Raw genomic sequence first — 23,141 nt, forward strand, 5'->3', positions numbered from 1 at the left:
GGCAGGGCAGTGCTGGGCCAACTAGCTTGGCACCCTGCGGGCTTCCAGTGGAGGGGTGAATGCTCCATAAAGCATGGTACAGCGATGCCTCCTGGGGAGGGCTGGAAGCGACGGACGTGGTACACCTGGACCGTCTCTGCCGGTGTTTGTCCAACCTGTTCTTAAAAAGCTGCAAAAACGGGGATCCCACAAGCGCCCTAAGGTTCCTGCTCCAGAGCTGAGCCCCCCGAGAGCTGGAAAGCGTCTCCTACTAGCCAAGCTAGATCCCATCACAAACGCAATGCTGTGATACCCCCCACCCCTCCCCGACACAGAAGCCACAGCCGATGCCCGCTAGCAAAATCCTTCCCCCGCAGCGGAAGCCTGCCAGGGCCGGACCCCTACCCATCTCTATGGCAGCATCCCAGGAATCCTTGGGGCCCCCTTACCCACAGAGCTCCCTGCCCCAGCTCCGGTACGGGGTCAGCACTGAAATCCCTTCTGGGAAGAGCCCACCCGCAGGGGCAGGGAAACGGGAGCTGCTGGGAATCGTTCACAGGAGTGAGGCTGCCGATACCAAACTGCCCCCCAACCAGTCCTGTGGCTGCCCCACAGCTGGGCCACAGGGCCCGGGCTGGATGAAAGGCCCCAGGAATGGCACTTACCCTCGGCCTTGCTGCTCCGGCTGTTACACTTGAGCTCTCTGCAAAGGGAAGAGAAGAGGCGTTTAGCCCAGAGAGCGGGACCTTCCCTGCACAGCCTGCAGCTTAGATTCAGCTCAGAGCCCCCAGCCCCGTGTCTGCACCTCCCACCCCCTGATTCCTCTCCCCCACCCTGGACAGCTAACTCACTCAGAGCTCCCCCAGCTGGCACGGGCTGTAGATTTCTGATGTGCCCATCACCATGGTATCGGGGCCACAGTAAGAATGCCACAGCGGGGCTGCTCTGATGGAAACCAGCGTGTGTTGCATATGCCTATGGCATGGGCTGGATTTGGCCCAAAGCTCTGGGACCGAGGCAAGGATTGAAGGCGTCTCGCTAACCCTTTCATTCGACGCAAATGGTCTGGTCTCAGGCTGACCCCTGGCTGGCCCCAAGGGGGACATGCCCTTCTGCTGCAATCGGGCAGGGTAAAATCAACAGAGGAGCATGGGATTTGGGGCTCCGTGCGCTCCTTTCAAACACAGATAATGCACCTGACCTGTGCCGGGCCTCGCACGGCGGAGCTACGGGCTGGGGATGTGCCCCGGGCCTCGCACGGCTGAGCTACGGGCTGGGGAGCTGCCCCGGGCCTCGCACGGCGGAGCTACGGGCTGGGGAGGTGCCCCGGGCCTCGCACGACTGAGCAACGGGCTGGGGAGCTGCCCCGGGCCTCGCACGGCTGAGCAACGGGCTGGGGAGCTGCCCCGGGCCTCGCACGGCTGAGCTACGGGCTGGGGAGCTGCCCCGGTCCTCGCACGGCTGAGCTACGGGCTGGGGAGCTGCCCCGGGCCTCGCACGGCTGAGCTACGGGCTGGGGAGGTGCCCCGGGCCTCGCACGGCGGAGCTACGGGCTGGGGAGCTGCCCCGGGCCTCGCACGGCTGAGCTACGGGCTGGGGAGCTGCCCCAGACTTTGCACGCCTGAGCTACGGGCTAGGTCTTGCACGCCTGAGCTACAGGCTGGGGATCTGCCTGGGTCTTGCATGTCTGAGCTACCCCTGCCCTTCGGCTGGGGATCTGCTCCGGCCTTTGCAGCCTGTCCCATGGGCAGGGATGCTGCCCCTGGTCTTTGTACACCTGCTCCACAGTCCCTGGACCTTGTGCACATTTTCCAGCCTGCTCCTTCAGCCTCCTGGTCTCTTTGCACCAGGCCGAGAGTGACAAGCAGCCCACACCAAGGGAAAGGGCTTTGCGGACGTACCACCGCTAGGTGTCCCCTGTGAGCTACGGATCCTCCTCCAAGTGTTTATGCATATTAACTGGTTAAGCCTGTGCACTCCTGGATTCCTTCCCCACTGCCCCCTCCCCTTCCCCGTCAGCAGAGCTACTCCCACCTACTGCTTAAAGTTTGCAACCTGCGCTCCTTGTGGCCTGAGAGAAAGCCCCTTTGTATTCCCCTTTGTGCCCAGCCAGCCAGCCCTTTCCTTCCACCCAGTCGCCTGGAGAAGCAAGCACCTGGCACTAAGGTTTGGAAATGGATCAATGACAGCCTGGGCGTCCCCTCCCCCCGTCCTGGGTCTGCAAGGAAGGAAGGAAGGGGACGAGCGAAAGAAAAGTTCTTTGTTCCCAGCTTTTCCCGAGGATGGATGGGCCCGGAGTGGAGATGCCCCAGGCCCCATCTCCCCCCGCGCCCCACAGGCAATGCGAGGCTCTTCAGGGGACATGGCTTCATTCATCCTTCCAGAGCAGAGAGGGCCGGGGTCTGGCCCCTGGCGGTCAGGCCAGGGACCCTCGTCAGCAGCCTGAGGCAAGGGGAGAGACCCCCATGTAATGTCCCCCACCTGGATGGGCAGCTCGTATTGCAATGAGGGGGGCCCTCACCCCCACCACCGAGCAGCTCTTCACCCCCACACACCCATCAGCTGTCCCCTCTGGACGGCTGGAACCCAGCCCCACCCCCAAGGCCAAGCTTTTCCTGGGAGTTAACCCCCGTTCCCTGAAGAACTGTACGTAGACGCGTCGGGGTTCTCCTGTCGCTCCGGTCAATCCACCTCCCTGAGAAGCAGTGGGTAGGTGAACGGAAGAACCCTTCCGCCCGCCCAGCTGCGTGGGCACTGGGCATCAGGGCTACTGCGCTATGACTCATGGGACGTGGGATTTTTTGCAGGTAGCCAGGTTGCCCTGCATTTTAGGTGGGCAGCCAGGCCTGCGCTGAGCCGCTCCCTTGGAGCCACATGCTGCCAGGCTAGCTGGACCGAGAGCACCCAGAGAAGCGGGAGGCTCTCCCGTCCGGCCCAGTGGGGTGTGAACGCCAGCACGACTAAACACGCAGCAAACACCCCCCCGCGCCAGGGCTGCAGCTGCGAGGCTGGGGTGGGACCCCGCAGGCTGCTCTCAGACTGGGCCCAGCTGTTCCGGCCTTGTTGCTTTAAACAGGCTAAATAAGAGGAGCTGCTGGCTCTTCCGCGCCCCCCCGGCACCACCCTCTCTGCCCCAGCCCACATAAGGCAGGAGTCTTTCCTCCCTCCCCCCAGCAGCACCAAACAAAACCCATTTGCAAGACAACAGGAGAGGGGGAGGGGTTGGTCCGCCCCTCCCTCACCCTGGCAGGAAAAGGGCACCTGGCCACCGAGGGGCAGGGTAAATCAGGGAGGGGTGGGCACACAGCCTCCTTCCCCGGGGGCTGGAACTGTGCAGGAGGCTAGGACACCCGAGGGCCAACTTCTGCCCCCTCCTGCCAGGCCTCGTCCCTCCTTTGCACCCCTCCTTCTCGCTCCCTGTTTAGCGTTCCCCCCTCCTCCGCCTTCCTGCCCCCTCCCCAGCTTTCAGGTGTGGTTTTCAATGGCTCCTGCCCTGCTCCGAATCCCTTCCACCCCCGATAGGGTGACCAGACAGCAAATGTGAAAAATCGGGACAGGGGGTGGGGGCTAATAGGAGCCTATATAAGAAAGAGGCCCCGAAATCGGGACATCTGGTCACCCTAACCCCCGAAGCCCCTCCACCGCTCATGGGAAGTTGCTGCAGCAGGAAGTGACCTCAGCTTTTTGGCAGGCCCCGCTGGGCACTGCCGTGTGCTAGGCCCGGCTGGGCGCTGAGCCATGCTCTCCAGCACCCTCTGCGGGCTGGGACGGAAGGCCCCCGTCTCCACCCCGCCTGCCCCAGCTCGGCCATTTCAGCCCCACCACGTGTCCCCCCTTTGTCAGCGTCGTCTGCCCCACGGCTCGGCTCAGGCTCCTGGGGCCTGCCTTTCACACACCGGCAGGGGCCCTGGCTCCCCTTCCTCTCCCGCCCCCTCCCCTGGAGAACACCCGGTGCTTAGGGCTGCCGTTTCCAGGCAACGCTTGGCCAGATGTGGAGTGAGAAGGGTCAGGATCCCATGGAAAAGCACCAGAGCCAGCAGGGATCAAACACAGCGCACGGCTGTCGTTATGTGCGGGGCGGGAGGAGAGGCAGTGCGGGCCAGTGGCTGCAGCGGGGGGACGGGTACACCAAGAGACCCGAGTTCGGACCTTGGGCCAGTCGCTTCACTGCCCCGTGCCTCAATTTCCCCTCTGGGTTAATGATACTGACCAGCCTCCCTGGGGCAGAACTGCCATGGACAGAGGACGCAGTGACGGGCAGTGGGGAAGCTCCGGACATTGGGCCCTGTCTCTCCCCGGCATGGGCACAGAGAGGGGTGCTGGCAGACGTAGCTGGGGTGACCGGGTTATTTCACTGCACTTAGGAAACAGGCTGCCTGCCTGGGCAAGCCACCACGGCTATTCACAGGCAGGTTCTCTGTGCAGCGCGCGGCCCGGGGCCTGTGCTCCCCCGGCGTGCTCAAGGGGCAGGCTCCGTGGGGAGTCTCTGACAGCAGCCAGCCTGGACAGTGAAGCTGGGTTTTGGGCTAAGTGCTGGGTGGGTTTTACAGCTGGTGAGGGGCGAACTGGGCAAGCTCGAGGTCTAGGCAAGCTTGCCCTACATAGCTGTGCTACTGCCCCTCAATCCCAACCTGCAGCCCCCCGGTCCGCTACGCCAGCCCTGAGGTCACCATTCAGCACAGAAAGATCAGACAGCCAGAAACACCGAGGTGCCCACCTACTGGGAGCCCCCCTCGAACAAAACACAGGTGGAGGTCTCGAACAGAGGTGGGCAAAGCCCAGCGCCAACCATTTGTCCCCTCCAAGCTGGGCGTTCTGATGAACGGAGCTGGCTCCAAACCCAGGCTGATGAAGGTCTGCAGACCTGAACCCCTCACTGCCCCAGTCAGTTCGTCCATCCTTAGTCCTGAGTGCCAGGCGAGGGCCAAGTGCCCAGGTGCTACCACCCCCTTCGCTCACCGCCCACCCCACCCCAGCTGCCGCAGAGATGGAGACGCTCGCCGCGGGGCAAAGGCAGGTGCTCCGGGGAGGCAGCGCTGGCAGGCCCAGCTGCTGGGGGTGGGGGGAGAAACACAAAGGCCCCATTCAACCCTGGGCACAGCCCCTCTGCAGCACGTCTGCTCAACTCAAGGGGCAGGGGAGAGATAGGCAGCACAATCCACCCGCGTGGCTCCCCCAGAACACCCTAAGGGGCATGAATCAGATCTGCAGGCCCAGATCTTCAGATGGCCCCGGCCTCCAGTGCTCTGGGGAAAATAAAACACAGTGCTGCTCTCCCATCCCTTATCGATAACGTGGGGCTGCCCCTCCCCATAGATAACATGGGGGGAGGGATAGCTCAGTGGTTTGAGCATTGGCCTGCTAAACCCAGGATTGTGAGTTCAATCCATGAGGGGACCATTTAGGGATCTGGGACAAAAATTGGGGATTGGTCCTGCTTAGAGCAGGGGGTTGGACTAGATGAGGTCCCTTCCGATCCTGAGATCCTGTGACAACACGAGGCTGCTCCCCCACTCCCTTGCAGAGAGCACCAGGCTGCCCTGCACCCTGGAGCCGTTACCTTGGCCTCGAGTGCTTGCAGTGCAGATTCACTTTGAAGTTCCTCTCGCCGCCGTCCGCGTCGCCGTCAGGCTGGTGCAGCCCGGAGCCCTGGGCGTGCTGGAACCACTCGGCTGGCGGGCTGGCTCCGTTTTCCAGGCCGATGGGCTGGCAGGCGAGGGAGCTCCCATCTGTGAACGAGCAGCACACAGACCCGGGTGCGTGAGCCAAGGGGGGGTGCAGGGTCCCGTGTGGGGGGCAAGGGAGAGGCAGGGGAACTTGGCGGTGCTGGGGGTTTGTCCCAGCGACAGGGGAAGGGGCCCAGAAACGTCCTTCCCGCGGGGGGAGTGGGGGCAGCAACGGCGCCTGGGGCGCAAAGGGGCAGCGGCTCTCTCCCACCCCCACCCCCCCGCATGGCAGGCCCTGGGGAGGCCGCATTCGGCGGCTGGCGAAGGGGGCTTATGCAACCAGCAGCACAGAGCCCAGCATGGCACTTTGCTGAATCGTGCTCCGCTCTGGCATCTTAAAGACAGGCTCCCACAGGGTTATTCAGCCTGCACGCGTGTGTGTGTGTGTGTGTGAGAGCGGGTACAGCCAGCCGCAGAGGCATTCACGCCTACCCATCTGTCTGCAACTGTCTGTTTGTCTAAGCCACTCTCCCTCCCTCTCCACCCCAATGTGCCGGAGAGAACTGACAGGCTCCCTCTGGCCACTGACGGAGGGGTGACGGCACCTCCTCCTCCCCCCGTTTCGCCCCCCCCCCCCGTGCCCGAGGTCGCTGCTTGGGCAGCGTTCGGGACACAGACGGCTTTCGATCAGCCTGGATGGAAACACGGACGTGGCTCAGTTCTGGCTGGCTCCCGGACACAGGGCCCCGGCCTGTCCTGGTGGCGTCAGCTGCAGGCCCCGTGCTGACATTTCCAGTGTTTTTCCAGGGTGATTCCCCTCCTGCCCAGCCACCACTCGTCAATTCAGCCCCAGCCCCATCTCGCTCTTTCTTGGCTTCTCTGGCTCGTGTCTGTTTGTCCGTCTCACTCAGGATCTATCAGAGCCCTAGAGGAAATCAACCAGGCTCCAAGCTCTGCATTAGCGAAAGCCCTCACCTAGGGCTCCCCCTGCCCGTGGGTGTGCTGCTGGGTTGCGGTTTTTGCTCTCTCTTTGTGTGTTGGTTGGTGCAGATGTGCGGGCACTAGGGAAGGTCTCAGTGGGTGTGTGCATGCCTGTGTCTCAGGCTCTCCTGGATTGTGTTGCTCACTCTTTGTGCGATTAAGAGTTGGTGTTATTGTGGGTCTACCAGCCTCTCCTGCGTTCGTATGTGTGTCTCTGTCTCTCTTCCTCTGTAACCTTATGTGTGTGTGTCTGTATCTTTGTGTGTCCGCCGGTGCCCCTCCCAAGTGTGTCTGTCTGCTCCCCACCCTTAGCCTGTGCGACTGTCCCTCTTCCTGTCTGCCTGTGTCCTCCCCCAACACACACACACAGAGCATGATCCAGACTTCCCATTGCTTGCATTAGCGTGACAACTTATCAACAAGGCAGGGAAGGAGAATTCAAACCTGTCAGTTACTCAGTCCACATCTCTTCCCCTCCTCAACCTCGGGTCTCCCGGCTGGCACAGAAATGCAGGCAGCTCTGTCTCCAGCCCTGCAGAGAGCTGCTGCTGGCCTGGGTGGTGTAGAGTTACACCAAGGGGCAATGCGGAGCACCAAAGTATGCACTAGAAAGACCGGTCTAGTCTCTCACGCAGCTGCTAATGCGCCCGGAGCTGGGAGCTGCTGGAGGAGAGGCAGGCAGGAAGCGCACAGATGACTTTCCAGAACAGCCCCCGGGGTACCAATTCCCCCCCCCCCCCCCCCCCCCGCGCACATGCTGCTTTCCCTTTTAATTCAAGTGAAACGTGGAGAGACTGAAAACCAGTCAGGGACTGGGAGCCTGCCCTGCTGCCGGGACTGGGATGGGACCAGAACCTTGTCTCAGTTCAAGAGTGGCTACGTCGGGTTCGGGGCAGTTTTATGCTGGTATAAATCAGGGCAGGCCGTGGCCAGGGCGATGCAAGCTCATGCCATGCACCGCCTGGGCACACCCAGTCACAAGAACACCGAGTCACCCGGACACACCCAGGGCAACACACGCTGTACACAAACACACGCGCACACATTGGCCCACACGCACCCCGAGAGACACACACACAGCTCCAGCCAGCTTCTGCATGGGCTCCTCTCTGGCTGTAACAAGACCACACTTGCTCTGGGTTATTAAAGCCTCTTAACGACTAGGCACAGCCCTGAGCAGCTGCTGAGCAGACAGAGGGGAGGCAGGAGGCAACTCCCCCCCACCGCAGGCCCCCAAAAGGCAGAGGGGCTGGAGCACACGGCTCTGCGCTAGGCATAGGGGTGGGATATGGGGATCTGCAACGTCTGACGGGCTCAGCTGCTGCTGACACATGACGGGCCATCAGAGGATGCTCACCTGGCCAAGCCAGAGACTGCGGCCTCCGCCCTCCACCCCTGCTCTGGGGCCTTTCCAAACGGAGGCCCGGGGCGCACCAGAATGCAGCCCCCTGCCCTTGGCCGAGCGAGCCAGGATATCGGAGGCGCCCTCCATGGGGGTCGGGGCAGAGTCTTTGCTCCACCAAGCTGGCAGGGGAGCGACTCCAGATTGGCACCCCTGGGACCGGGCGCGGAGCTCGAAGGAGCTGTGCATCAAGAACAATACACCTGGCTCAGTGCAGAGCCCGCAGGTGGGCTCTGCAGCGGGGCCCAACCAAGCTCCCATCAGAGCCACCGGCCTGAAGAAGTGGCGCCATGCCCCACTTCTCCTCCGGCGCAGCCCAGCGAGGCTGGGGTCCAGCCCAGTGTCCCCTGGGGCAGCGACGCGGCTGTTGGTGGGGCAATAGCAAGGCTTGCTCATGCAGATAACCACGGCAGGCTCCCGGCGAGCCTGGTGTGAACGCAGAGTAACTCCTCTGTGTTCCATGTGGGGTGACTCCGGATTCCCACCTACAACACGGACAGCAGGGCCTGTTGCAGGAGGCTCCAGGCCCCCAGAATAGACCTGGGACTCGCTCCCCTGTGTTACACAATGGGCACTGCCCAACACAGCCACCTTGCTCCTCTCCCAGACGGCCCCGGGCACTGCCCGCCCGGCTTCGATGCCCAGCGGGAGTTGGGGGGTGGGACCGATGCCGCACGTGCCCGGGGCGGCAAGCTCCCACCCTGAGCCGCAGCCTGGCACAGCCCAACCCCCCTCGGCTGGGGCGTGCTGAGCGTTGGCAGACACAGCCCAGAGAGGGGTGGGAGTGGGCTGGGGGGAGGGGCCGCTGGGCGGATGCTCGCCACACAATGTTCACTTTCACCTCCTCTGCTCTGCCTCAGGCAGCCTGCCACATGTTCTGCATTAGGAGCTCTGGACTTCACCATTCCCGGGTTCTTAGCCAGGGGGAGTTTTTCCTCCCCCCCCTTCCCTCCCTCCCTCTCTCTCTCTCTCTCTCTCTCTCTCTCTCTCTCTCTCTCCCTGGTTACAAAACAGGACTAGAGACCACACAAGAGAGAGAAGATGCATGGAGGGAGAGAGAGAGATGCATGGGGTGGGAGATGTATGGGGGGGGGGAGAGAGAGATGCATGGGGAGAGAGAGAGAGATGCATGGAGAGAGAGAGATGCCTGGGGGGGAGAGAGAGAGAGATGCCTGGGGGGGCAGAGAGATGCCTGGGGGGGGCGGGGAGATGCATGGGGGGGCGGGGAGATGCATGGGGGGGCGGGGAGAGAGAGATGCATGGGGGGGGAAGATGCATGGAGAAGCGGGAGGGAGGAAGAGTCACAGAAGGAGAGAGGGAGCAATGCACAGGGTGGGTGAGAGAGAGATTGCAGTCACCTCTGTTTCCCACCTCCTGACCCCTGGAGCCTCGGAAAGATAACAGCCCCGAAGAGTGCTGACTCGCCTTTCAGAAATCCAATATCCTCCTGCCTACCTGGGCTGTTAGCTTCCCCCCCCCACCCCAGGATTAATCCTGCTGCTGAAAATCTTTAATTAGTTTAGCAGTTTCAGGCTTCCTGGTGGCAGGAAGCAGAGACACAGACTCCGCCAGCCCTCCCCTCTCCTGGGAGGCTGTCCAGCGCCCTCTGCCCCACGCGGGATGGATGGGGGGGCAGAGGGGGCTCCCTCTGAAGCTCTAATCCCCCCCCCCGCTGGAGAAGGTGACTCCGGGAAGGACACAGCCTCTTTCAAGGTGTTTAATTCAGCCTGGTGCTGAGCTGGGTGGGTGGGGGGCAGCTGTGTTCAGGCCTGCCTAGAACCCCTCTGAGCCCAGCAGGCGGACAGGGTGGCCTGGGCTGAGCGCGAAGGGGGAAAGCTAGGCCAGGGCTTGTTTGCTCCAAGGACTAGCCCCACCCCGGTCAGTGCCACAGCCCAGCCCCGCACGCCTGCACAAGGCTGGGGTAACAGCGAGGCTTCGCTGTGCCGCTGGCCCACCCAGGCGACAGCTGCTGGCCAGCGGTGCCATGGGGAGACTTCGTTCGGAGGGGGAGCGAGTTGTCATCAGCCCAGCGGAAAAGCGGCAGCCTCCCATAGGGAAGTGACGCACCCCGCCTAGCCATCGGAGGAGCTCATGTTGGAGATGAGATCGAAGTGGGAATGTCCTGCAGGACACGGATGGGCACTGCCACTGAGCCCACCCGGACACCACGGGGATGGGCTCTGCACTGAGGCCTGGGGCCCGCCCAGAGACCACGGGGATGGGCTCTGCGCTAAGGCCTGAGGCCTGTCCGGATACCACAGGGATGGGCTCTGCACTGGGGCCTGGGGCCCGCCCAGAGACCACGGGGATGGGCAGACAAACAGCAGTCACCCAGCAGCTGCGCAGACTGGAGCGCAAAAGACATTTGCCGGGTCTGGACGGCGCCTGCTAACTCCTTCACGAACCGGGGTGTTGCACTGAAAGAGCGCCACACACTGGCCCCCTTGGGCGCAGCCACCTCACCCTTCCCCGGCTTCCCAGTTGGCCAGGCCGATTTGTCCTTGGCTCCAGAATTCTTCCCACCCCCCTAACGGCCCCAGTGCCCCTCCTTGCTGGGGGGCCGCTGGGGTGGCGAGATGGCAGATGTGGAGCTCTCTCAATGCCACCCTGTCGCTCAGAGCTGTACCCCAAACAAACCTGCTCCCTCCTCCCTCTTTCTGCTCCTCGGCCATTTGTAGACGGTGCTTTGTTGGCCCCACATACCCGCAGCAGTCACGGCTCAGCCCCCGCCGGCCCCAACCTGCTCCATCAAACAAATGTCCCAGGAACCAGGCCTGGGCTGGCTGACATGAATGGAAATCAGCAGGGTGCTGACTTCCCGGCAGGTGGGTTCAGAGGGTTTCTGTGTTTGTCCAACCTCCCCGCACTCAGCTCCTCTCCTGAGCTCTGCAGGGGGTCAGGGGAGATGATCTAATGGGCCCTTCTGGACTTAAAAGCTACATGAGTCCAAATTCTAGGAGCCCTCCCCTCTGTGGCCCTATGCAGCCCTGGCCTCCCACCCCACCCCACCTCCTCCTGCCCCCTCACACTCACGTCGCTCCCCACCTTGCTCCCCCTGAGCCCTGTGGCTGCAGCATTGACCTGCCCTTAGTGTCCTTTCCAGAATACGTCCAAGGCAGGGTCCCTGCCCGGGAGAGGCCAGCGTCTGCTAGCTTGGAAAGCCATCACCACGCCCATCCCAGTGCAAATACCACCACCACTTCCCCCGCAGCAGCGCTCACAATGGCGGGGCAGTCTCTTCACCCCCCCTTCCACAGCTGGGGAAGGCAGGCAGAGAGGGGAAGGGCCGTAAGCCAAAGCAAACAGTGAGGCAAGCAGCCCAGCCCAGCCAGCCTGGATTCCCAGGCCCGTGTCCCCCACGCTGACATCTCAGCAGCACTGGGGGAGCCATAGAGAAAGGCTCAGAGCAGTGGGGGGCGGAAGAGGCCTTCAGCAGAGACAGGGTGGATGGGGCAGAGGAGAGGCGGGGAGGTGGAGGTCACTTGGAGAGAGGAACAGACGGTGTGTAGCGTCCCAGGGGCAGGAGCTCAGAGGTTACCTGGGCGGGGAGGCACAGGTAGCCCTGGGGTTTCCCTGGGAAAGTCCGAACTTTAACGATTCCCCCACATCCAATAGGCTGCTTTATATCAAAAGAGAACAGAACAAAGTATTCACCTGTGCCACCCACCAGAGCTCTGCACTGGGCTGGGGGAAGGAGTGCCAGAACGCTCTCCTCCCCACCCCGGGCGCGCCCCCACAACTGGGGGGTTCTGTTTAGTTTCATTACAGATACAAAATGCAGATGAAAAATGCACGGGCCGGGGCTGGCCAGGTCCGAACCCCGCCCCGGGCCGCAGGGCTGTGAAGAGAAACAAATCCACATTCTCGGTGCAATAGGGAAACTGAAACGCCAAAAGAAACAAACCCAGAGATCTTCTTTGAGCAGGCTCCAACTAAATCACCTTCCTCCGGGCAGTCAGTCCCAGTTCCGACACACTGATGCCCAGGAAGAATCTGGCCCCATGGCTGTCTCTGTTACTCTCCTGACTATGCCCATTTCTGTTCCCGCTCCATTCCTCAGCTGCCTTTTCTCACCATCTGGTGCAAGAGCCTTCTCCTCTGCAGCTCCCGGCTGTATTCTCTGTCTATTGCCAAACTGCAGGTCTTTCCCCCCCCTTGCCTGATTTTCCAAAGGTCATGCTCCCTCTCTGTCAGCACAGTGACTGGGCTATTGAGCGCTCTGCGGCTCTTGGGGGATGAGGGGGAGGTGGAGGAGCAAAAGGAAGGATGGTATTGTGGTGATGGCTGTGGACTGGGACTCGGCAGGGTGGGATTCAATCCCTGGCCTTGCTACAACCTTCCTTGGGAAAACCAATTAGTCTCTCTGTGTCTTGGCTCCCCACTTGCACAATGGGGTGATAACCCCGCCTCTTGTCTATTTCGATCGGAAAGTCTCCGGGCAGGGCCTGTCTCGCACTGTTTCTGTGCAGTGCCTGGCACACCGGGGCCCTGGGTAATACCCTAGAGCAGGGGTAGTCAATTAGATTTTTGCTCAGCTCCAAATTTCTCGGTCAAGGTAGAGTCAAGGTCCAGACTCCAGAGAAAACAATAAAATAGAATAACACTAATGACAATAATAAGTAAATAAAAAGATTCCAGGATCAGCTCAAAAGTATCTGGCGGTCCGGATTTGCTGGTCCCCCCTGCCCTGGAGTGACGCCCTCCCAAAAGCAAGTGGCGGTACATTGTAAACGCAGGGTCCTTCAAAGCCAGGGGATTTCAGAACGAGAACTGGGGGCTTAAGATGCAAACCGGAAGAACCACCAGGGATCGCGTGCCCCCCTTCCCGCTCTGGTGAGACAGCTGACACAGAGCATCAGTGAAGGACTCAGGGCTGATGGCAGTGGGGACAGTGCAGCCAAAGACCTCCTGTCACCAAATCCGTGGATGCGCATGCAGATGGAGTTCAGAGACCTGCCTGTGACTGATGCTGGATTCAGGAATAAGCCTCTTCCGGGATTCGCCGGCTGCCCAGCCCCGCAGGGCACTGCAGCAGGCTTTCCAGAGAAGATGAAACAGGCACACGCTCAGCTGCTCTCACCCCCTGGCACCTCCTGTCCATGCTACTGCACATGAGGCTCGCCTCGCCGATGCCCCCGCTCTTCCAACGCGTCACTGAGCCCCCACCGGCCTGGGCACGCTCCCGCTCGGCGCGCCGGTGATGAGCTGGGATGGATTCGCAACTCCAGCCTTTTATCAAGGACCACCCCCAACGAGTCTGTGTTGTGTGGGTGGGGGGGTACCTCGGCGTAGCAACTGCAACCCTCAGCTTCCTCCCCCCGATTCACACAGACGTTCCGGGGGAGGGCAGAGACCTCAGAAGAGAAATTTGTCCACCCAGCTTTGTCAGTGCCCCAGAATCCTGACCTGAGACCCCCCCTCCCCCCGGCTATACCACTCGTAGCTCCTCCCCCATCTCTGCCAACTCCCGTCTGTCCTGACACAAACCAACCCCCCTCCTGTTCACCTTCTCCTTTCCTCTACCCCAATCCCCCTCAGAACAGATCTGCAGCTCCTCCATTCCTGCTGTGGGCCTGGGGCACCCCACAGCCTTCCAGATCTCCTCTACTTTTCGGCAGGGGCAGCCGCTCATACTGAACCGCAGGGTGGCAGCAGCGCGGCCAACCCCAGTGTTAAAAAAATCATGACTCAGACCCCCCGCACCAAAATCACAAGATTTGTTTTAAAAATCACAAACCATGGCGGTGGTCTTTTGTATTTGTCTTGCACCTTTCCAAGCGAGAAACTATTCCCTCACCGCCACCCAATGAAAACTGAGATTCTCACATAAATCCCAGGACTCCAGAAGCTGGGGCCATAGGAAACCCATGGAATCATTGCGAGACTTGCGCTCAAACCACAAGCGTCGGCAACGTGGCTGCAGATTGGCTGCGTGAAGACTGAGGGGTAGGTGGAGACCAATGAAGCCATTTTATCCAGTTCATTCCAGCTGGGAAGCCGGGGTTTTGGAGGTGAAACACCAGAGGACTAGGAGGGGTGTGTGTGTGCGTGTGGCAGGATTGTTTGATCTGAACGATAGCCATCAGCCTGCAGAAAAGAACGACTCTTTCCCGCCGTGCTCCCATCACTGTTTGCAACACTCGATCCTTCCTTTTCCCCCCACCGCTGACTTTTTTTTTGGGGGGGGGGGCAGGAATTTATAATGAGGAGACAGAACAGATGGCCAGAGTGTTTCATCTTAGGTAGCAGGTTCGGCAGACTTACCTCAGCTGCTGGGTTTCCTTTCCTCCGATAGCGCCCCTGGGAGCAGAGTTTCCTAGGTTCCAGGGAGCTCTGCTGCCTGGAGCAGAATCGGGTAGCTAGCCGGGGAAGTTCTCTCCAGCAGAGATGGCCGCAACCCAGTTCCACTCTAGCGGCAACGGCGAATGGAGAGAAATGTCACATGTGAGATGCTCCATGGCGGGCGCTGGGAGCCTAGCAGCGGGGTGCAGAATTGCTAGGCAGATGGCCCCATTATGGGCACCGCCTGGGAAACTCCCACTCTTTGGATTTGGGTGGGAGACCTGGCACACGGAGCTGGCGACAAGCTAGCTCTCGGCAAGGGGTAGAAGCCTCCATCTGTGGAGCATCTCCAGCGGCAGGCTTGGACACGGCCACCTGGCTGGCCCCCGCAGGGGTAATGCAGTCTCCAGAAGACGGGGACTCCTGGAGGGTGCATTAGAGACAGTCCCCTCCTTCCTCACGACTTTGGAATGTCACTTGGGATCTGGGCACTGCATGCAGGCCCGTGCACAAAGCCCAGCCATCCAGGGCTCTGCACTAGACACAAGCAGTGGAGAGTTAAGCTCACCAAAGATGCTCCCAACAGAGAGCAGCATCCCAGAGGTCTTCACGGCAGGCTGCACGCAAGATGAAGGCACCTCCTGCCTCTGTGATGGCGGGGCACGGGAGGACGGACACCTCTGTCCCCCTCTCCAGCCACAACGCTTCTCTGCTGCAATCAGCTTGACCGACCCCCCTGAGAACGTCTATTCACTGACTTCAGCGGCTCAGCACCACCTCGCCCTGAAGAACTCTCACCCATTCCGGGCCCGGCGTGCGGGCAGGACCCTCCCACTCCTAGGCACACAGGTGCAGCCCACCCTGCTGCCTAACTCTGCAAAGTCTGCTCTCCCAGTGCTGCTAGAGGTGTGTGCTCCCTTCGGGGGCAGCTCCGCTAAGAGAGGAAGCCACCGCAGGGGCACCAATGGCACCAGAGAGCTGGTTTCCTCGCCCCCGCCCTCCCCTGGCTCAGCATGGCCTTTACATGGCGACCCTAAGAGAACCGCCCGGCCTCCTCCCTGACCATGCACCTCACCAGCGCGGCTCATACCACTGCATTCTGGGAGCACGGGCTTTCAGGCGACCTCCAAGCCCCAAGCACTGCCCGGTGGGAAAGGATTTGGGGGGAGGGATAGCTCAGTGGTTTGAGCATTGGCCTGCTAAACCCAGGGTTGTGAGTTCAATCCTTGAGGGGGCCATTTAGGGATCTGGGGCAAAAATTGGGGATTGGTCCTGCTTTGAGCAGGGGGTTGGACTAGATGACCTCCTGAGGTCCCTTCCAATCCTGATATTCTATGATTCTATGATTAGGGAGCCCGTCTGACCCGGGAGCAGCTCAACATGTCTATCTCCCCATCCATGCTGGGTGGAAACCATGAGAGATGTTGCTGCTGCAGCCAGACCGGACGGACGGACAAGACAGAGACCTCCTCCCGGGGCGCCCCAGTGCTTGTGCAGCTGTCAAGGGGGCCGCTGACAGCTGTCCAAGGGGCCCAGCCAGTGGCTTCTTTCGGCTCCGTCCCACCTGGAGCAGACAGGGCCTTTGATGCTCAGCCCGCTTGGTACCAGTCAGCCCAGGGGACTTTGCTGGTGCCTCCTGAAAGGGGACTTTTCCCGCCGGAGCCAGTCGGTCTGGGCAGGGGCTGCCAGGCAATAAACTAGCCTGCCCCCCCCCATGTGCGGGCTCAACGACGCAGCCGCCACTTGTGGGGGGGTGTGATGTGTGATTCTACCCTTAAAGGCCAGACTCTTCCCTGCCTCACCGCCCCTGGATCCAGGGGAGCAGGGCAGGGTTTGGACCCTTGTTTCCTACCTGGCTGGGATGGAGCTGCCTCCCTCCAGCCCCTTCTCTCCCCACCCCTTCCCCTTCCTCAAAGGGGCTCAGGGAAGGGGGTTCGGCAGAGGGGGCAGGGGAGGAGGGGCTTGAGAAATCGGCCGACAGATGGACTGCCGAAGCCATGGCACCTCGGCCGGCTGGAACAGAGAGCTGCAGTTCAGAGAGAGCTAGCAGGGAAAGGGGCTAAATTTAGCTGCCTTCCTCAGTGCCAGCTTTGTTCCCCCGCCCCGCTGAGCTGGAGACGGTGATCCTCTCCTCCAGCAGCTTCCTGGCCCAGCATGCCTTGCATGGCTGAGCGGCCAGCCTGGAGAGGGGCCGAGCCGAGGCCTGCCTCTGCTCTCAGCCTTATTGTCCCTGGTGTGGTTGTTTCCCACCTCAGGCCCGACCTGCCCAGTCACCCACACTCCACGCCTGGGCCTCGCGCCCCCCACTGCCCCCGCGGGGCGGGATGGTGGCTACCATCCTGCCCCCAAGTGTCTGCAGAATGTCCCCCCCTAGAGACAGACCGCAAGGCTGTATCCCTGCCCAGCGCCCGCCCCACCCAGTACCCGCCCCACGCTGGCTCATGGCACTATCTGGCCTTTTTTGCACAGGGAGGGGGCTCTTTTCCCATCTCAGGCTGGCTATGGAAGCCAAGCTGGGGTGTGTGTGTGTTGGGGGTGGGGGGTGGAGGTTGGCAGGTGGACAGGCTCAAACCTCCCCTTGGGGAGTCTGCATGGGCTCATCTGCCTCCTCCCTATGGCACATGGAGGGTTAACGCCAGGCAGGCTGGATGCTGGGAGGCCAGTAACATTTGGAAGGCGCCAGCTGGAATCATGCCCGTCCCAAGGTCTAGAGCTCCAGAGGCGGTGCTCCCCAGTGCCAGGGGGAGAGGGGCAGGAAGGTGGAAATACACAGACCCGGGGGAGGCAGAGCGATCCCGCTGTGTGTCTCTGCCACACAGGCCGGCGTGCAGCGCCCCACACAGGCTCCAGTCACCTGCGCGCCCATCTTGGCTTTTAGCCCCAAGGGCAGGAGAGAGCCAGGGAACTGCAGGGGGGGCAGCGGAGGGCGTGATGGACAGAGCAGGAAAGCAGCGGCGGGGGAGCGAGAGAGGCAGAGGAATCACTAGGCCCCTGTTTCCTGAGGCTGCCTCAGGTGTGCAAGCCGGGCGGTTCACGTCCCCAGCTACCAATGCCACCATCTGCCCTCCTAGCCCACGGCACTGAGTCTGTGGGCTGGTGATGCCCAGGCAGGAACCTGCCCTCGCCTTCTCCCTCGCCAGGTGACCCACCCCAGCACGCTGTCCTTATTTCAGGCCAGCGTGAGCGCGACGACCCCAGGCTGGGTTTCAATCCGCCCAGCCCCTGTGCACTTCACTGGCGGTGCTGGTGACTCACCAGCAAACCGGGCGGGGGGGGGGGGAGGAGGGCAGATAAAGGGGTGGGGGAGGACACGGGTCCCTCCCTCGGCCAATTTTAGAAACCAGCTAGACAAGAAGGGCAGAATTCCCCGGCAGGATTTACGACCCTGCTGGTGGGCTTTCGGGGGGGGGGGGGGGGGGCGCACATTCGTTGAGCGGAAACGCCTGGCCGAGGAGCCGGTTTCCCAGGAGACCCAGACGTCGGGGCAGGAGGCTCGGAAGGGCCGACGGGGATCGAGAGGGGCCTGTGGAGAGGCTGCCAAAGGAAGCATGTTGCTGCACAGATCCCGGCGGCTGGGAGGGGGCGGGAAGAGAGGTGAACACCCAGGGACAGCATAACGCCTAAGAGAGTATGCCAGTCAGGCATGTGAAGCAAACACACACAAGCTAGAGCTCCCCATCTGCCATTTGCAGCGAGAGAGACCCAGGCCGGTGAGCCACGGCACCCGGTCCCATCCCCAGGAGCAGGCCACAGGAACAGGAGATGCTCCCTGGAGCTCCCCCCAAGCCCAGGCCAATGCTGCCCCTGTGGGACACTGAGCTGGGAGAGCCGTCCTGGGTCCCCCAGCCCCACCCCTCACGCCGGCATTTACACCTCACCAGAGTGGGGGTGTGGAGGCTGCTGGATCAGAGCCGTGCACTGCCCTGGGGTGTGAGAGGCAGGGCAGTGGGGGCCCAGCAGCTCCTGGTTCAGTCCCCAGCAGGGGTTTGCCGTTGTGTCCAGTGGGAGGAGAACTGAGGGGGGCAGTGGGAGCATCGGTGGCGGGAAGCTGTGTCTACTCCCCTGGTTGACGGGGTTGATCCCGTGGGACTGCGCCCCCCCCATGCAGCGCTGTCCCAAACCCCCCGGAGTGCTGCACCTCTAACTTCCACCTCTCCAGCCTTCCCACCTCCCGGGTACAGCCCGGACGCTGCCTTGAAGGCCACCCGCCGCTCCCCCCGAATCCCCCCTCTCTCACTGCACCACGTCCAAGCTCCTCACCCGCAAGACCCTCTCCCCGCTCATGTCCCCACCCTCTGCCCTCCCGGCTCTGCTCCCCCCTTCCCTCTGTTCCTTCAGTCATGCTCCCCACAGCACCCAGCCCCCCATCCTCCCCTGCCAAGCACCCCCAAACCCACTACTTTCTGGAATCCTTCCTGCCCCACTCTCCTTGTCCCCTAACCCCCCCACCAGAGCGTTGTACACCTGGCACCAAGGATGAACGGTGCGGAGGGGAGAGGACCGCCACTTTGTACTTGTACAGAGCCTTGTGCCCCGGGATCTCAGAGCACTTTCCCCACACTAATGAGGGATCCCTCATGCACACCTGCGAGGCACGTACATATAATCAGACCTGTTTTACCAGTGAGGCTCGGCAAGATTACGCGACTTGCCCAAGATCCCACAGCACGCAAGTGGCAGGGCCAGAAGTGGAACCCAGGAGTCCTGATTCCCAGCCCTCCTCCCCAAACCAGACCCATCAGTGAGGCCCTTCATCTCTCGCACTTGCGGAAGGATCTTCTCCATTGAACAGCCCCGCCCTGTCTCTGCACTGCAGTCGCCATCCTTCCGGCCCCAGAGTTGGGCTGGAGCGAATGCTGTTCCTTACGTGGCCAGAGGGGGCACAGTTGGGTGCTGCAAGGAGCTCTCCTCCAACCCCACCCCAGCCATGGCATTGCCAGCTCCAGGAATAAACCTGACCTGGAACGTGGGAACCTGTCCCAGGCTACCCGTCCCAGCCCAAGTGCAAGGAACAGAGGCACCCAGGTGATGATGGAGCTGGGGTGAGGGGCCGGCTTCCCAGCCTGTGCCTGCCGCACTGGGGGATTTGTTATTATTTTTGCCAGGGAGCTTTCCATTCAAATTGGAAAAACACAAGTTGCTGGCAGAGCCCCGGCGCTGATCGTATGCAGCCTGTCACTCAGGCATCACTTTGGAGATGCCCATAAATTGCTCCATTACCTCTTCTAATTGAGGAGAACGCAGCTGCTGAGGGGCGTTGACGGAGTGGCTTCCTTTTGAAGGCTGGCTCACTCTCTGCCGATGGGTTCCGGTGGCGCTGGAGAGCTCCACCAAGAGACAAAATAATACCACTCCTAATAAATGCCCAGTTATAAAACCAGCCATGTTGCACCTGTGATGGCAAAATCAGGGCACCGGGGGCCAACCCCAGCCATAGCCGCTTTGGGGGAGTCCATGCCCCTGCGCTGGTTTGGTTTCAGCAGCTTTCTTGGTATGGCCATGTTATTCAGATGGAAGACCAATGAATTCAGAAGCATGTTTACCAATGAATGGGAGGCTACAGAGCCAGCAATCGAGCCGTTACCATAGGCTTTGGTGGCGCGACAAGATCATCAGGGCTGGGCATAAACTGAATATCCAGCCGGAGCACTGGGCAGGGCTTGACCTGCCAGGAGGCTACCTCCTGCTGGGATTTGTCATGACGCTGGCAATCCCACAGCTGCAGAAGAGTGAAGGCTTTGCCGTTCTCTAGGGCTTTCCTCCAAGTGCCTCAGAGCACTTTACGCACATTAACAGGCTGGGTCTCAGGTGGGGAAACCCCAAGTTGAAGACCTAGGCCTGGGAGAGGAGTAACAATCCATTCCCAAAGGAAGCAGAGTCCAGGCACCAGCAGCGCCTCTTAGCAAATGCTCAAAAGGTAGCATTTTCTGTCCTCCTGATGGCCGCTGGGCACACGCCCTTCTGCACCCCCAGGCGCCCTGCGCGTGCCACGGAGAATTCCGACATCAGGGGCCTGCGCATGCAACTCCTTCTTGGTGGGGAAGCCCACGCAGACCTGCCATGCCGAGCCCTTGGGACAGAGCTGCTCAGAGCAGGGCTACCGCAGGCCAAGTGCCAGAGGGGCAGGGGAGGTGGAGAAGGGGACTGAGGTCTTCTATTGAGGAGGTGGTGGTAAAAGAAGTGGGTAAACTAAGCTTTTGGGTGTTGCAGGCCAGTGGCAATGGTGGACACCAAGGGCGAGAAGTGGGTAAACTACATATTCCCCAAATGGGAAGTGGGCAAACGCCGTTCAACCGCCTTTACCCTCAGCGACTCTACAGACAGAGGGGCAGGCAAACTGAGATCCATCCTCACGGACTATTCCCCCCTCCCCGGAGAGGACAGTGTCCAGATCTCCCCAGTCCATGGTGCAAAGGACACCAAAGTGCCGGAGTCCTGCCTGGCTGGGTGCCGTGATGGCGGAGATGGACCCGGCTGGCTGTACGGCGCTGGCCAACTGAACGTGTCTCTGCTTTCTGCAATGCCGCTGCGCCTTCAAGAAGTGGGAACTGCAAACTGCTCTCCACACCCCCCAGGCGGGGGTGGGGACAAGGAGAACCTTGAACCATGACTATGCAAAGAGAGGAAGGGACCAAAGAGAATGGGAAGGGGCAGACACATCTGGGAACAGGTACAGCTGTGGAGGAAAAAAGGGTCTGCCGAAGAGCAGAGTGCAGCCCGCCCCTGGGGCAGGGCAGAGCAACGGAGGGGAGGGAGAGGATGGGGCTGGCGTCCTGGGGAGGGCTCCTGCTTTTTCTGATACAAAGTGGTGGACGCCCTTGAGGCTCCAGGCCCCAGGGCAAATGCCCACAGCGCCAGGCAGCGTAGCTAAGTGCCCGGCCTGGGGAGGGCAGGTGTAGCTCTGCTGGATTTGATGGCTGTGGCATGCAAGCTCCCTTTTAGGGCCTGATGCACCATTCACAAATCTCCCGCTGCCCCAGCAACCAGAGCGACGCTTCCCCAGGGCACAGCGGGGGGTGGGCTGTGTATTTTGGGGGGCTGAGGTGGGAGGTCACTGCACCTGGGGCAAGTCCCTTGATGAGTCTCGAGGAACCCCCCCCCCACCCAGGAAATACAGCCGGGGCCAAATTCAGCCCTGCTGTAAGCATGCACAAGGCCACTGCAGCCAGCTTTGTTCACCCTGGTTAGGGTGACCAGATGTCCCGATTTTATAGGGACAGTCCCGATATTTGGGTCTTTTTCTTATATACGCTCCAATTACCCCCCCACCCCCGTCCCGATTTTTCACATTTGCTGTCTGGTCACCCTAGCCCTGGTTCAGCTGTGCCTGCTTATGCCCAGGGGAAGCCAGCCCACTGAATGGCATGTGACAGGGAGGGGCAAGGAGCTTAGATTTCCATGCATGTCAGCAGGGGCAGGCTCCTGCAAACCCTGACTCGACCCACTGTTCAGTGGGCAGGCTCCTCCCTCCACCTTGTGCTGCTCACAGCACCTTCCAAAGCCCAGGGGCCTGATTCTGATCTCCGCTGACTTCAGCACCAGTCCCCTGGATTTCCACCGGGGGAAGAGGAGAACCGGGCTCCGGGGCTTTGTCTGGCAATGAGATGCCTGGTTGCAGTCCAGCGTCCTACCCTTGCAGGATAATGCAGCAAAATTGGCTGTCGTGCAGACTGAGCTGGTTGCAGCCCGATGCACAAGAGACTGGCTGGCAGGGCAGCCCGGAGCAGGCGGCTGCAGGGAACCAGCGTGTTCGCGGGCAGATCTGGGGACCTTTGCTGTGGTATCCTGCAGAATGAGGGTCTGGACGCAGATTGGGGAGTTTGCACCGGGGCATGCAGCATCCTGCACAGACAAAGTGCATTTACTAAAGCTGGTCGGGAAACGAGGCACCAAAAACAGCCTTTTCCCCAATTTTCCCAACAGCTCTCCTGAGTCCCCAGCGCCCGCTGCAGCCCGGGACACCATGCTGGAGGATGCCAACACACTACGGTGCTGCAACGGAGGGCACCCTGCCCGTCCCTGCTTGTGCCCTGGCTCAGAAGGGGCTTGGGGGGCACCATGCACCGGCAGGACAGTCGCCTGCAGGGTGCGATCGGTACTGCAAGGGGCCCGCCCAGAGCAGCACAAGGCGGGGATGCAGAGAACTGCGGGGCAGCGAGCAGCACTAATTGATCATGGCTAACGCAGCTCCGGGTTCCCTGCGTGGCCCGGAGCGTGAAGCCTGACACTCAGCCACCAACCCAGTCAGTGGCGCAGCCAAACCAGGTCTCTCCCTCCCCCCACCCCCCAGATAAGCAAGAGGGGACGACCTTTAAAATGGGGGACAGGGCTCCCTGTTTTCAAAAGACTTCAAGGGCTTAGGTGCCCCCCTCCCGCTCAATCTCTGGGATGCTGCACTGGACAGAACAGGGAGCAGAAGGGTGGATGAGGTCCAGATAGGCTTAAGGCAGCTGCAGGAGGGAAAGGAGAAATCAGAAGCCAAATCAGGCTCGCAGCCCTGAAGAAAATCCATGGAGAGCAGGTGGGGGGTGAGCAAAGTGCAAGAGAGGAAAGGAGGGAGCAGATGAGAGGAGTGATGGGGGGGGGTGAGTGGGCGAGGGGGGAGAGGGCTCTGTTCACAACTGGAATGTCAGCTGGGGCATGAGGCTTGCAGATGCTTTTGGCTCAGGTTTCAGCTGGGGGCAGTTGGCTGGGAGCAGAGTGTGGGAAAGGGGTCTGGTTTCTCCAGCAGCAGCCGGCTCAGGAAAGGCCAGAGGGCAGGAGCCCTGCGGGGGGGAGGGGGAACAGAGCAATGGCTCCCAGGGCAGAGCCAGGACCTGGCAGTGGACTGG

The 23,141-nt window shown here is 61.3% G+C and overlaps 1 protein-coding gene across 5 annotated transcripts in view; it reads right to left on the minus strand.

The window, feature by feature from the left end:
* AHDC1 (AT-hook DNA binding motif containing 1) overlaps positions 1-23,141 on the minus strand; it is a 103,764-nt gene that overhangs the window by 7,514 nt on the left and 73,109 nt on the right. For 4 of the 5 annotated variants that reach the window (XM_073318038.2, XM_073318037.2, XM_073318040.2 and 1 more), the window contains 2 exons: positions 5,540-5,708; positions 645-682 (listed from right to left, as the gene is read on the minus strand). In XM_073318038.2, the coding sequence (XP_073174139.2) occupies positions 645-682; positions 5,540-5,708 (207 nt within the window). The remainder of the gene's footprint in view (positions 1-644; positions 683-5,539; positions 5,709-23,141) is intronic. The other variant, XM_073318041.2, reaches the window with a different exon arrangement.

Source organism: Lepidochelys kempii, chromosome 19, assembly GCF_965140285.1.
Source record: "Lepidochelys kempii isolate rLepKem1 chromosome 19, rLepKem1.hap1, whole genome shotgun sequence".
Taxonomy (NCBI): Eukaryota; Metazoa; Chordata; order Testudines; family Cheloniidae; genus Lepidochelys; species Lepidochelys kempii.